Below are 16,052 nucleotides of genomic sequence, written 5' to 3' on the forward strand. Positions count from 1 at the left end.
GCATTAACAAATATTCTATGAACTGGTTGGTTGTGCCAGACTGAGTCTAAGGAGTCAGGGATCGGTTGGAATGGAGATCGGAGTTGTTTGTGCTATTGGTTAATGCTGGGATTTGTTGGTTGTTGGATATTTGTTTCGTGTCATATATTGCATAGTGCACTCATGTTCATATTTGTAAAACGAAAACTAGATTTTCACGTAATTGCATGTATGTTCGTGTATATATTTGAAAACTGAATTTTTATGTGATAAATAATTTTGGATATGTTTGAAATGAATGGATTGAACGGTTTGAGTCAGAAGAACTATAGGGATGTTGGTAAGCAGGGATGGTGGTAAAGTCTCGTTTGTGATTCTCACTTATGGTGCACGCGGTAAGGATGGTGGTGGAATCTTACCTGTGATTCCCGCCTCTGGTGCACGTGGTAAGGATGGTAGTAGAGTTCTGCCTACGATTCCCACCTATAGTGTTAATCGGATATTCTGGCCATTTTTTAATAGATTAGATAATGTTTTGGGCCAAAATGAAATTTTTACGTGTGAAAAATTGTTCATTTTGGAAAATAATGATTTTTGGATCTCATGCATATGGCATCATGTTCATGCATTTTGTTATTACATGAATGTATTTTTATCCTATGGATTGATTTGGATTATTACTTATTTGTGATACCGTTTCTTGGTACCGTAGATTTTGATGCAGGTAAAGATGTAGAGCCTAAGGATGCGGCTTTGCCGAAGAAGTGATCATGGATCACTTTCTCGTGAGATGAGATTTGTGTCTTGCTTTGATTATTATATTTTGATTTAATTATGTTTTCATTAGATAACTGTATTACTTTTGAAACGTTTGTATTTAAGTGAAATTGTATTTAAAAATTTCTGGTATTTAGTTGATTGGCTTAACTTATCTGTTGTGTCTTTCGTCTTACATATATTGCATGTGTACATACTTAATACTTGTCGTTAGGGTGTGTGAATGTTATCCTCATCTCGATACCTCGATTTTTATGTATCCGTACGAGAAAGTTGGAGGCATCGTATGAAGTCATACCAATTAGTTCTAACATTCATGCAACTTTAATAATTCAATTGGAATATGTTGGATTATTTTAAATAAATCTTATCTTCTTTAGTTTTCTTTCAATGAATTTTTTGTTAGTTCCACGTTAAAAAGACAATCAAATTTTTAATAATGAGTTTTATAATATATAAAATAGAATACGAGGTAAACACATAGTGGTAGTGTCACACAGTGCAAAGTACCGATCACACACATGCGACACATTGATGCTTTAGATATATTTAGCACATACGCATCATTACAAGTGACGGATTTATTTTAATTAAACGATATGAAGCATTTCTTGATGATATATTCTTGCATTCATGCAATTATAGGGATGAATAAATGGCAGAATTAATATGATGTTAGGGAACTACTTGATCAGAAAGGTAGGCATATATGCAATATTCGATCTAGCTAAAAGAAAACTAGTATTAATCTTGATGATGATGAAGAAGAAGATGATCTGGGTGTGAGAAGTGCACGTAGCTAAGACAGATGTAAGGACCAGGAATAAAGAAGAGAAAGAGGAAGGGGCCGGGACTCCCACTACAAGTGGTAATGCAAGGAAAGTAGAGGCATTTGAGTAATTAGCAGCCACATAACATTGAATAAATGCTGTGCAGAGTACAGACATGTGGAGCATTTTTAGGAGGTTGAGAAAATGACGCCAAGTCTTCAATTAAGACCATATATACACGTACATAATACATGATAGATGTACGAACTACTTGGCCGGGTTTCGTGGATCACGCAGGCAGATCAGACAACTTCCCCTATTTGGCCACACCATACACAAGTTTGGCAGCCCCTACGAGCATTGACATATTTGTGGTAATGAAAACAAAGGACGGTTTTAAGGCTGCGTTTGGATCGTGAGGCAATTTCTGATGATTTGAATTGATTTACAAATAGTTGAATATAAAATAGGTTCTTGAGATATATATATATATATGAAAGTTATAGTGTATTAGAGCTTTTTTATTTTTAAAAATATTTTAATATGTTAAAAAAATGTAAAAATGAAAAAAATAAAAAAATAAAAAGAAAAATTTGTACTATTGGGCATGCCCAGCAGTTAAAGCTGGGAGCACACTAGCACTGCCCATATTTGAATGTATGAAGTAATATAGATCTTAATTTTTTATAAAAATTTGAAAATATACTAAATTTTATTAATGTTATTAATGACTGATTTAATATGGATTATTATGATTTTATTTTGTAAATATAGCCTATTTTCTATATTATCCCTCCATACTTTACAGCGCTGTAAACGAAGAGGGAATTCTTCATGCACAGCTCAAGCTGGAGGCACCTCCCCTGAGTCCCCTCCTGGATATTAGGCTTGCATGCTATATATGTACATCATATCATGATCGGCGTGTGCATGCATGCATGTATGTATGTATCAAAGCATGAATGCATCATGCATGCATGCATGTATGTATCAAAGCATGAATGCATCATGTCTAAATTAAACCATAAAAAGTACTTTTCTAAATTCAAGATCATGAGATAAATTTGAAGATAAAGTTATTATGTATAACAATAAACTAAAATTTTATGTACAGTTAATTTTACGTATATTTTATGTACTCTATTAATATAATTAATTTTATCACTAATTTTTAATATAAAATAAATATTTTATCTAATCACATCAGTGAAGTGTATAAATAATATACAAAAGTAACTTTATATAATAAAACTCTAATATAAATAACCTGTTAGGTAATAAAAATTTGTAAATAATTTAATTTAAATACATGAGATCAATTAATGGGCTTAGGTAGTTATATGTATATAAAAAAATTTAAAATTACAATAATATTCTTTTTAAAATGTTATTTTTATTTTATTTTACCTTCATTTATCAATAGAACTACAGATGCAGTCTCCCATTCAGAACTGAAAATAGAATTTCTCATATATTATATATATATATATATATATGTTTAGAATGTTGAATCTATTTCATAACAATTTATATTATTAACTTGAACAGTACAATTTTAATCAAAATAATGATTATGTATTAATTAATAGTTATTTACATGATTTCATTAATTTACAGAAAATTCCATTGATTATTTATTCATTGGAGTGATCATAAGTTAATCAAGAAGCTCGTAAATAAGCTCAAAAAACTATTCAAAAATAAATAAATAACTAAAATTATCAATGATGAGCAGCTCGACTAGTTCAGTAGTTTCGGCTTAATTAAAAATAAATAAATAAATATCAAACATTCGATACCCGGCTTTTTTTTTACAAAGGTTGTCCTTTATAAAGAACGTGTGTATCATGTTTATAATCCCCCGGGGGGGTTGGTGGTTAAGGGTATCTGTTCTTTTAAAAAAGTTATATTTATGATCATATATAAAGAAAAATTCTCAAATCATAAATCAATTATTACGTTTGAAGCTTTATAAATACACAAATTCTTTTGTGATTAATATAGTTTTAATTACTATTGTAGGTCTCTATTAACAAACCGTCTAAGAGATGGCACTCTACCTAAAATAGAGACTCCACTCTCGTTTGTCTTCAGATATGAGATGAGATGAGATGAGTTGAGATTAAATATGAAAGTTGAATAAAATATTATTAGAATATATTGTTTTAATATTATTTTTGTATTGAAAATTGAAAAAATTGAATTGTTTATTTTATTTTATGTGAGAATTTGAAAATGTTGTAATAATTAAATAAGATGAGATGATATGAAATATTTTGTGAAAGTAAACAAGGACCTTTATGAACAAAACATCCAAGAGACGATCTCATTTTTTTTTTTTAACTAAACAAAAAGAAATAACAATAAAAACAGAAAGATAAATGTAAAAATGACGAATTACAGTTTAAATCTACTTCAAAATGAGTTTTAACTTGTGTCTGTTTCTTTTACATATATATGCTTAGACAACTAGCTGTCACAAACTAGCTATATATATATATATATATATGTATATGGTCCCGAAAAGTATCATCAGGAAACTGATCAAGTTCTTTCACACACGAATGTATCCACATAAAAGGTAATTTTTTCCTCTGCAGAGAAATATTATTCATCATTCATTCGTCATATATCTTTTCATTTTTTTCTAATTTGACATTGTGAAATCACTATTTGTTTAAAAAGTATAAACGTATCATGGATATAAGTAAATTTAATTCTTTATATTTTTTAACACTCTTTCTCATGTATGGATCATAGTCAGAGACATCAACGGATTAGAATTGATAGTTTAATGAAAGATATATTTAAGGGCATGTTTGGAAAGTTAGATGAGATTAGAAATATTATCTAATCATTAAAAATTTTCTAAACTTCCAAACAAAACAAATTTTCAAACAATTTTTTAACTTCATTATATTTTTATTCTACTTTTTCTCTCTCATTTCTCAAAACTCAATAAAATATCTTTTAACTTAAACCATTTCATTATTATATATTTATAAACTATTTCACTACTATTAATAAAATTTATATCTCATCTCATTATCTAAACATGTCCTAAAATGATGGTTAGAAGCATTTATTTTATTTTTTTCGTGCAAAGAAAGTTTTTAGTCCTTAGCTCAGAAGACAACAAATGGCCGACAATAGCCACCTATGGTACTTTCCCATATTATATTGCCTATGAAATAAACAAGCCGTAGTGTTGAGTAAAGGGAGAAAGGTAGTGTTTATGGGTTGATTTCTTTCTCACTACAACAAATTCATCATATACTATGAATGTAGTCGGCACCTTTGCATATGATCAGGCGCTAAGATGGTTACGGTTTACCAAAACAATATTGAAAATGCTTTAGATTGTTGCTTATTTATGGAGCAAACACATTTGGATTAAATTCTTTTGGTCCACACTTTGAGACACAAATACATATGCTTACAAATCCTGATAGATACGAAAGTATCATATAAATTCCGTGTACTTCACCAACCAAGATGAATGAATATGATATTTGGAAAAGAGTAATACTACATATAGTCATGGAATGCGTAAGCATTGTACAATAACTTTGAAAAGAGTAGAATCTATTATTAAAAAATTAATTTATTTTCTTATAGATTCCGTATTCATTCATTTTTTTTAAAATAATTGTATAACGCTTGCGTACTCATGAATGCAACTATCATTTCTCTAAAAGAAAGGTCTCACAATTTCATTCTTGTTCAAAGGGGTCTAGATTCCATTGGCTCAGCTTTTCAACCTTCAAGTAACACATGTATATTTAAGATTCTCATACAACAGTACAGTATTACCAGAGATATGGCTACATTTAATATTGCTTAGAATTAGAATATGTCATAAAACCATGCAATTAAAGTGTGTCGAACCTGTAACTTTATAATTGAGCATTTGAAGGCCAGGAAGCCAACAAGATGTAGTTGTCCAAAAAGAAATAGGAAAAGAAAAAGATAAGAAAGAAAAGAAAAAAAGAGCAAAAGAAAAGGCATGTCCTGAATTGACCAAGGAGCTACTGCAGATTGAGCCGTGCAGCCAAAGGCTTAAAGCAAATGGTAAACCATTTTTGTCTGCGTCTCTTTGATTTGAACTTTAAGTATGATATTTACTATTGTATGGTTCCCGGCCAGACATCTCCCAACATAGCATTCTGAGGTTTCCCATGTCAAAAGTTTTTGGTTTTGAGAGAGAGAGAGAGAGAGAGAACCAAATACCGCAAGCTATGCAGCGCTACTACATTAAGCTAGTACAAAGAGTATATGGTGCATAAACGGATATTAACGAACTGAAATGGAAGCCTACAAATTATCTGAGTTTAATTCAAAGGTACTAGAGCTACTAATTATTCAAATCACTGCCTAAGACTATACAAGATAAGTTAGCATCATATAGAATGTGGCTTATCTTCTAGCCCCTAGCTGCCTTGAGGAAGTTGTCAAATGGGCTGGCAGGAGGCAGCCTCATTGCCAACCATGGGGCTTGTTGAATCACATTTCCCTGAGCATGGCCAACGCTACTTGTTATCTTCTGGACAGAAATGACAATGGTCGGGATTAAGAAAAAATAACTGATAGATTATACAAAGTTCAAATGATTAGTACTGAGTTATTTGAACTAGTATCCATCCACATTTCCAAATTAAAGATTCTCTCATTCCAAACATCATGACAGCCAGAACAGGATAACCAAAGCAAATAGCCATGCCATATTTACGTGGGCAACATTGTGCACCTGCCTGTTGGGAGGAGAATACTTTTTGACTAATTGATTTATTTCCTGATTCACTCGTGCTTACAACTGATAATTTATAACAGGAAAATTCACGAGTCCCTCGTGCTTTTTTCCCATTTTAAGCTTGGAGACCCCAAATTGTCAATTTGATTATTTCCAGATTTGGGTTTAGGCTTACTTATATCTCAGGTCTCCTTCAAGCATTTCATCAGTTTACTAATGGAAAGTTTCATCAGAAGTCTTTAAATTAAAATGAGCCTCAAGTAGACTTGAGACTATCAGGTTGAAAGTTGGGGTCTTAAAGTTGAAATAACTTTAATATATATACAAATACATAAGCAAGAGGGGTTTTATATCCGAGTTACAAAATGCTGGAACCTCTGGATAGTAGGCTGACCTTTTTGAGTACCAAGTGTCCATCTGCAAGGAATACTGGAAACGATTTGTCAATCGCTCGACTTTGGTGATTTTCATGGGCCAACCAATTTGAGAGCTTCTTCCTTGTGCCTGTGCCAAGGGCTTCACACTGGCTAGCCATGGTGTTGTATGCAAGGGGTGATGTAGTCACAGATGTTCCTGCCACTTGCCCAGCTACCTCAAGTGCCTAAAAGCATCATTTATTAGTACACATAATTTTCATGTTGAGATCAAGGTGTCAAGCACATGAATTACTAAGATGAACATACATTGTTTCCAACTTCTTGCCTAATTAACAAATTCACCTTTAACAGGGGAGGTGCTTTGCAACTAACATAGAACACTAAAAATAGGCATTTTAGCTGCCAAAACTGTTGTTATTGATGTTTCCAAAACCTCACTGCTTTTGGGTAACTCATGGGTGCAAAAAGCAGTTTTGGCAGCGAGTTTTATTTTTTATTTTTTCAATATGCACCATAAACTACCAATACAATTAATTTGCACCCTAAAGTACCAAATTTTGGTAATATACACCTTCAGTTAAGATCTAACCATTATATCTTATTTTTCATTGATCTGAATTGTCAGAACTTAACTGAGGATGAAAATTGCCAAACTTAGGCAGTCAGTGCAAATTACAACTTAGGTAGTTTGGGGTACAAATTGCAAAAAAATACAGTATTAGTTTGATGTGCAAAACTTAGCTTTACATTTTATTTATAAGATCGCTACTATTTACAGCAATTTCCGTCCTTCATAAAATGATCTTAGATAAATTCAGGAACATAATATGAACTGGTTATGGCATTTGCTTACACATAAGCTTGTCATAACACAAGGGAGAGGGAGAAGTTACCGATTCCAGAAGCTGTCCAATGCTGATAACATGGGGCATAGGTGGAGGAGGCACTTTTGGTATGAAGCAAGAAAGGTCAGCAACAGATGCTTCATTTATAGCATCATCCTCAACTAACGAATTGGTAGAAAAGTCCTACACCATAAGCAAAAATCAAAGAATTTAGTAATTTCTAGGAATGGGAAACTACGACTGTGATGAGCAGTGCAAGATTGGGTTAGTGAACAGCTACATCATTGTTTACTCATCTCCAAGAATAACCTGACTTCTAAATATAATTGTAATTTTGACATGTTTACATGGCAGTTAAGCCAGGCCGCCCCTACCATCCATCCTTTTCTACCTATATAGGCTAATGACAGACATCAGATGCAAGGTCATTGGTTGAAATAGCAGTTAAAACAAGATGATAAAGAGCATACCCCATCAAAGGACAGTGATTTCTTGGAATTGGAAACCATTTGATTGTGGTCAAACTCAAGTATTGATTGTGGACCAAACATGAATGCATCATCTGGTGTGAATGATACTGACAGCTGCTTAGTTAGGGCATCAGCCTCCAGCTTAACAAACAGAAAGATACAAATCAGAGAGAGAGAGAGAGAGAGAGAGAGGGGCTCTGGTCCATTGATAGTGTCATACCTCAGTAATTCTACACAGACTCTGAACTAAAATGTCCATCATGACATTGTTGGATTCAAATATCTTGTTCCGTAACTCAGAGAGCAATGATGCAGCAAGCCGATTATCACTAGCGGATCCATACTCTCTGATGTTTGTCTGAGGCTTTACATATACTTGATGGTCATCACTAATACCTATATAGGGATCAACCTGAACTTGAAGAAGATAAATTTTTTATAAGCTAACTATCAAAATCAACAGGTTTAGTCCTACTGCAAGCAGAAAGCTACCCTAACCCCCAAACCACCCACCCCCACACAAACATGGACATGCCGCAAACATGACTCACATCAGGTAGAACTAATGACTTGAGTAAATCACTCAGACCAAGAATGTGATATATCTTGGCTGCAAACATCAACATGCCTGTCGATAGTACAAAGATAGATCTTTGGCAAGCTGGAGGCAACAAACCTGCCGAAAAAGAAACATATATCATTAAAACATTTAACATTCTCCAAAATTGAGAGCCAGCTGATGAAACTCTACTGCTCATACCATCGTTAGAGTCTAGGGACTTATTCCTGAGAGACAGGGAAAGCTGAAAGAATCGGACCACAAGGTTGTCATTTGGATTCTGCAACATTGTTCGTTAGATATATCGTAAGTGACTAAACTGAAGTATGAAACCTTGGCCCTCAATCAATTTAAGACTGACTTGAACTCCCTTGACAGGCCATAAGTATGAAAACAAAAGCAAGAGAAATGATAGTACAAAATAAACAAAAGCAAGAGAAATGATAGTACAAAATAATTGACAGAAAACAAGCAGGTGCCATGTGCAAAGATATATTTCACCTTTAAGCCTGAAGAAATAAGCACTAAAACAAAAGAATGAGCTATAGCTTCAAAATTTGAAGGTAAATTATCAGAAAGACTGGCTTGCATCCAAAAAGCAGACAGCAACAGCACTACTTGCTCCTCATTAAACTTCATAATATGTGGTTCCTGGGACAAATCATAGACAAGATTTTGTAAGAAACTTGATAAAATGAAGACATGCTACATCACCAGATAAAAGTAAACCCTTTCTGGAATTGAAATTTCTCCTCACAGCCTCAGACAAGCTGATTGATACGGCAGTCCTGTCAACAATAGAGCTAATTTTGTAAAAATTAGGGGAATTCTTGTTGACACGCCCCTGTTTCCAGTCTTCTTCAACCATGTCCCTTTCTTTAAGATCATCATGAACATTATTCCCATGCTTTTCTAGTTTGAAGCCATCTTTTTCTCTGCGGAGCTTTTCAAGCAGAGCAGTAATTGATGCAGATGCAGTATTTGAGTGCCATCTTCTCAGTTGGTGTAGAGAACTGCTTCTAAGAGAAGCAACTCCACGTCGGATATGATTAGAACTGGGGATTAGAAGAGCAGAAAATATCTGGTGTGCTCCAACTCGTGCCTCAACATCTGGGTGTGACATTACCTTCAAAAGTTGGAAAAGAAGACCTTCTGGAAAGATCTACATGAAAAACAGTTTAAAAGCGTGAGCCACATGCAAGAATGTAGTAGTTCAATAAAATTATAATAATCAATCTCACATTTTCGTGCTAATGTAGCTTCTAATACCTTCAGCACATGCAGCATAGTAAGTTGCTTTTGAAGAGTAAGATAAAAGCTTTTACTAATAACAAAAAGAGGATTTTGCCCAGTGCGTAGGAAGTAGACATGAATCCACTTAACAAAAAACAAGGTAATTTAGTAACAAAAAAGCTATTCTACAATCTTCCCAATTTATTCTACAATCTTCAAGTATGAGACTCAGAAAATAATCAGAGATACTTTAGTCAGATGTGAGGCAAGCCAAAATTAAAATTGCTGGCAAATGTGTCCTTATTTACAACTAACAATGGTACAGGAGAGTACTTTCAAAGGAAATAAGAAAGATAAGATGGTCTATTATGGAAAACCTCTGGAAAGGAAAAAAAATTACATCAACCCTCACCTGTTGAGTGCATGAAGACAATGATGCTACAGAGATTGTATGAGCAAGAATCATTAATGCTTCAATGGTTGCCTTGGCAACGACTCCAGATGGCAGCTTCTCCAGTGTTATTGCCATCAGGTCAAACAGTGGTTGCGCATCACCAATCTACAAGACCATAACACATTCATTTAAACCGGAAGCATGATAGAAAGCAACAAGTACAAACACCAAAGAAGTAACAAACAAACTTACCCCTTTTGCAATTTCAAGTAAACAGTCTTCGATGGAGTTCTGCAGCAAGATATTTGTGTTTGCCTCTTGTTCACCAACTGACTCAACTGTGGCTTGAAGGCTTTTTCTCAGATGCCTGCATAGGTCACAGACAAATCCAATTTCTGCCAGCACGGTTCCTGATCTAATCTGCCTAGCTAAAGTAGTAGCAACTTGAATGACATAAGACTTGAGTTGGGGATCATGTGAAACATTTTTGTGATCCAGATGACGTATCAAAGAAGCTAAAATTAGCTGCTTATTCCCTGGAATAAAAGTATGGACTTAGCAAAATATCCACACAATAAATATTTGGCAGCCCACACTGAGAGAGAGAGAGAGAGAGAGAGAGAGAGAGAGAGAGAGAGAGAGAGAGAGAGAGAGAGAGAGAGAGAGAGAAATCCACAACATGCGACATACTTTGAATTTCAAACATTAATACCATACATGGATAGAAACTAATATAATACTTGAAGTTCACATTGTGAAGAAGTCGAAGGCAGATCAAGATACCTGAACTGTCCACGAAGTAAGACATATCAGACAAAACAATCACAGCCAGCCCCTGTCGAGGAACCCAATGCCTTCCAGAATCAAAATAAGTAAATATTGGATCCAGTACCCTGCGCATTGTTGTACTCTCCTTGGCTAACTCAACCATTCTTTGGATACAAATTTGTGCCCATACTCTTGGGGTCTCGATTTCTTCTCTATAACAAAGGCAAGAAAGTGTTCAAGGGAAATAAATAAAAAGAAGAAAATTGTAAAAGCGCATCAAATTGAGTTGCAACTTCCCATATATAATTAAAAAAACACTCCATAGGATTTTGAATAAGCACTACCTTGTCAAAAGCGAAGGATCCTTCTTTTCTGGTTGTGGTTTCGTGATCATGTAGCTAGGGCTAGTATCACCACTTGGAACAGCACCACTTCTTCCTTCACATCTAATGACTTCATCCACCCAATTATGACGTGGCTCCTCTCTCTCGACATCTCCATCAGTATGAGTAGCAGGCTCATAGTTATCTAAAATACCACATACAATCTGCAGAGCATTATCAAGAAATTAAAATCTGATGCAAGAGTTACAACAACAAACATGAACAATAAAGCGTAACACAAAAATAAGGCATAGGCAAAACAAGAGATAGAATAACTCAGTACTGGGAAAAGCTAATGAGCGCATTATGTACACTCTGCTTCATACATTGGATATATTGACTAGAAGAGAAAACTGTCAACAAGACAAGAGAGTTTCCTCTGCCAGTGATGACAGCAGCTTGATCTAGATTTTAAAACTTAGTGGATAACATTGCAAAATAATTGTGAAATATGAACCGAGCTCGCCTTTCATTGTTTCTCAGATTAGTTTCACTTGATTCTCAATTGCTGAGCTGACCTTCAATGTCAGTAGGAGACAACTGACATCAAAACCAACCTCTAACATCAATAGCATTATTCATCAATTGAAAATAAAAATGGAAGAAAAGAATAATTTTTTCTATTTTTCCACTCCTTCAAAAGTTCGTTACAATCTAAGTTTATTTCAATTAAAAGTTATCTGGTTCCCATGAAAACTTGTTGTGTGTTGCTAGTCTTATAGTCTTGTGTTTTAAATTCCACTCGTGTACCTTTTTCTCAATTAACACCTGTTTGAAACATAAGGATTTAAAACAATAAATTCTCATCAAAATATTTATTTCTTTGGTCAATACAGTGATACCAATCAGTTAAACTGCACTACTTTGGTTTAAACAACATTTAAAATAAATGTAGTACTTCGATGTTGATAAGACACCAAAATGACTGCAGTTTGTAGAATATTATAAAAAAAAAAAGACTATTATAGAAATTCCATAAACTCATTAAATAGCTTCAAGACAACTGAAAAGAACTAACCTCATCAAAATCAACAAGAATGTGTGAGAACTGTGCCATAAACCATATCTGCAAATGGGAGAAACCTATCAAATAACCCATCTTCCAGCTCCAAAAACTGGTGATTAGTAGTTTACATATTTATTAAATGAGAAATACTAGGAAATAGATAACAAAAACCGGTAGCAAATTCATTTTCCAAAATGCTGTGTTCCTGAACATTGTAAAAAAATGAAAATCAAATAATAAAACTACCATGGCTGAGAGGCATTGTAAGCTTGAAGCCCTTAAGCGGTGCCTTTGATGTTCATCCCCTTTCTCATAAGCCAGTGCACATACTTTACGCACCAACTTTTCAACGTTATGTGTATAGGTTCCATCTGCCTGTCCATACATTTCATCGACAGACAAAATATGTAAGAGTAACAAAAATAGTTTCAATTTTTATTTGACAATGACAGAACAAAATGTATAAATCCACTTTGCTAACATCTACAAAAAAAATAGTAAGCTAGAAAGAAATAAGTATAATGGAGCATAACCTATACATGAATCTTAACGTGGACCAACAGCCTTTAGAAAAGCTATATAACTGAATATATAAAATCCACTTTGCTAACATCTACGAAAAATAGAAAGCTAGAAACTAATAAGCATAACAGAGCATAACCCATACATGAGTCTTCATGCAGAATGTTTAAAATATCATGTACAGAATTTTTTATTGTTTAAGAATTTTTTTTTTCTTGCCTAATTTTCCCTTTTCGTCATAGTTTAGGGAACCAGAAGAACCGATTTTCTTAGCATCCAATCTGAATTGTATCCATTTTTTACCTCCAGAAGAGAAAAGAAAATTGAAAAAAAAAATAAAAAAAACCTTAACTTAGCAAGTATAAATAGGACCCATCAATGTATAAAAGACATTATCTGTTTGGCATATTTTGATAGCACTTACAAAAGAAAATTAAAGTTAGGTCTGAACTCGCCTGACTGTAGATGAACCTTGTTAAGGTTTGGCATCCAATTATCTTCATAGCATCTTGCTTCGAGTTGTCCAAAAGTTTAGTAACCACATTCAGCAGACTAACAGCAAAATATGCCCTGAACAGTGAAATTTACAAAACCATTTCATGTACTCTGACATAAGACATATCCAGCTAAAATAACGTTCAATAAAACTTATAATACTCCCTAAAAAAACCTTGAACTAACTGAATAAACACTGCATCAGATATTAGCAGCTACTGCAAGTGTTATGCAAAATAGAATTTCCAATGGTTTAAAGGCCTTTTCAAAGAGAATTCAGTGGAATGCAATATAAGCAGAGTTCTTGGCAATTTTTTTTTTTTTTTTTTGATAAGTAGAGTTCTCGGCAAATTATAATCAATATTGGCTATAAATGAGTTGTTCAACTTAATAAAACCAACTTACAAGCTAAGAAATCTATATAAGATTGAGCAATAAATACTTCCACTTACATCTGCTCCTTACATATGCAAAGCAACTTATTGTAGGCCTCTGCAACAATATTGACAAACTTGATATGCCCGTGCCGCAATTCTTTATAGCACCTTTCTTCAAGATACTTCACAATCTGTTAAATAAGCAAGACCACCAATATTCAGCACTGCGCTCGCTCATTTCAATACAAAATTTCGCGTTCACCAGCAATACACAAGCAGGAATGCTAGACTCAAAACCTTGGGGATCCGAAAAGGGTTTTTTGCAGCATATTCACATAACTTGACAATTTTTCTTTCACTTGGAGGTCCATCCTGCAATATATTTCAAGACTTTGAGCATTATTTATCTGGTAGGTATAAATAGTAAAGTAAACACTGATCCTACATGGTAAAGCAAATCATTATTAAAAAACACTTCAATTTTTTTTTTTTTTGACAAGTAAGAAACATTTCGATTTAGTTGCTTATAACCAAAACTCATAACCAATGCCAGATTTGGCTGACTTTGAGATTTCAGGTCTAAACTCTAACATGCATGAAGTAGTTCTATAGTTATTAGTTCATACTTTGTATGGGCCGGCCCCTTTTTGAATCTTAAATAAACTATAATAGTGGAACTCTATTTCATATCCTACTTAGGCGAGCTAGAGTAGGTTCTATGCTCACGGTTTCTTTGACCAAAAACAGGAAACTAATTGAATGGCCACAGGAACCATATTTTCTATTGGTCACAGCAATATAATGGCACTGAAAGTACATTATTTGGCAGCAGTCGCCCACGGTACCTAATTGAATGGTCACAATGCTGACCACTGGTTACATTTAGGAATATGAAGGCACTAAAAGTTACATGACAAGGCACTAATCACCCACATTGCCTAACTGAATGGTGATAATGCCCACCGCTGGTTTACATTGTAGCTAGTTAGAGTTGCAGCGTTGGATACCTCTAAACTCACCTCAAATATAAACATAACATCTTATATTACACGGTCAGGTTCTAAACCATTAGAATTGCTAAAAACTCAACACAATCAGGCCAACAAAAAAGGGGAGTAGATGCTCACAAGGGATTTAGGAAATATCTCTGCAAGCAGTTTTTTGTAACGCTTAACGGGTTGCCGAGATCTTGACCTCAGAGCAGGGCAGCAAATGCACATGCTCCCACATGCTGGGAAAATCTTTCTAGAGACGACACCCATTTCCTGCAAGTTTGTAGGAATACTGAAAACCACAATAAAATAGGTGAGATTGTACCCATGAAACAAAGAAACCATAAGAAAGCACGGTAGATATTAATCCACCAGTCCAATAGAAACGCTTAATAGAACACAAGATAAAGATAAACACACCTTCCCAGCAACAGCAAGTTTTTAAAAAAATTGTTGGGAAACGTGATAAAGAGAGGGAATTCCTACGAGAAAACCAAAGGTTGGCATCTATTGAAGACCGTCGACGACAAACACGAGTTATACAGCCAGAGATTTTAATTGTATCCCCGGCCGCTCCAACCGAAGGGGAGGAAAGAAACGAACCAAGTAGAGCGAGAGAAAATACCACCCCATGAAGAAAAATCAAACAAAATATACGAAGCTACATAAGAACAAAAATAAGCCATGCATTCCCTGAAACTGCAGCAACAGAAGCTTTTCAAAAGTCCAGAGCCAAATGTCAGGCATGAAGAGAATATATAACCAATCTACATTAGAAGCCCAACTAAAAATCCCAAGAAAAAGAGAGAAAAATAAAAGGAATAAAGAAACAAAACCAGAATACTCATAAGAGGAGAAAACATAGAGAAAGCAAAGAACTTTACATACATTTCCCTGAATTGAGGCAGATCTAGAGGGCGAAACCTCAAACCTTCCACAGGGTTTTTACTTTTTAGTACAAAGAGAACAAAAAATAATCAAAGAGCTAGTGTGACTGAAAACAAAGGGTGAATGTGCGCACGAAGCAGACAGGGAGAGTGAGAGCGAGAGAGAGAGAGAGAGAGAGAGAGGGAATTGGCGCGTGGATTGAGACAAACAAAAGCGAACATTAAACATGGGAGAGAGCATGAGGGAGATCACGTGCTTTGTCTCAGGTTTTCTCTTTCGCCGTATTTATTACTCAAAAGATAAAAAAAATAAAAAAGTAAACGACATCTGTTGCATGGATTAATGGGTTTCACAGCTTTTGGGACTTTTAAGTATTTGAACTGAAACTCTCCCCTTTCGGAACTTGCTTTGCGTTTACATGCCTCGTTTCTAATCATTTGCAATAATGACACCATAAAGAAATCATT

The 16,052-nt window shown here is 34.3% G+C and overlaps 1 protein-coding gene across 5 annotated transcripts; it reads right to left on the minus strand.

Annotated features, from left to right (window-relative positions):
• Nucleotides 1–5,753: 5,753 nt before the first annotated feature.
• LOC122316612 (protein SEMI-ROLLED LEAF 2-like) lies at nt 5,754–15,778 on the minus strand. Of its 5 annotated transcripts, none has more exons than XM_043133285.1 (20): nt 15,586–15,778; nt 14,833–14,989; nt 14,003–14,077; nt 13,781–13,896; nt 13,289–13,403; nt 12,558–12,686; nt 12,324–12,371; nt 11,267–11,469; nt 10,938–11,134; nt 10,407–10,690; nt 10,173–10,319; nt 9,285–9,689; nt 9,029–9,178; nt 8,729–8,807; nt 8,520–8,644; nt 8,189–8,380; nt 7,969–8,109; nt 7,547–7,681; nt 6,671–6,877; nt 5,754–6,039 (listed from the first exon to the last, which is right to left on the minus strand). In XM_043133285.1, the coding sequence occupies exons 2-20, from the start codon at nt 14,965–14,967 to the stop codon at nt 5,950–5,952; spliced, it is 2,973 nt and encodes a 990-aa protein (XP_042989219.1). In that variant the 5' UTR covers nt 14,968–14,989; nt 15,586–15,778; the 3' UTR covers nt 5,754–5,949. The 5 variants fall into 5 exon arrangements, with proteins under 5 accessions (XP_042989219.1, XP_042989218.1, XP_042989216.1 ...); XM_043133284.1 differs by having other exon boundaries at nt 5,754–6,066; XM_043133282.1 differs by having other exon boundaries at nt 5,754–6,069; nt 15,586–15,777.
• Nucleotides 15,779–16,052: the final 274 nt, after the last annotated feature.

The sequence above is a fragment of the Carya illinoinensis genome, chromosome 7, assembly GCF_018687715.1.
Source record: "Carya illinoinensis cultivar Pawnee chromosome 7, C.illinoinensisPawnee_v1, whole genome shotgun sequence".
NCBI lineage: Eukaryota > Viridiplantae > Streptophyta > Magnoliopsida > Fagales > Juglandaceae > Carya > Carya illinoinensis.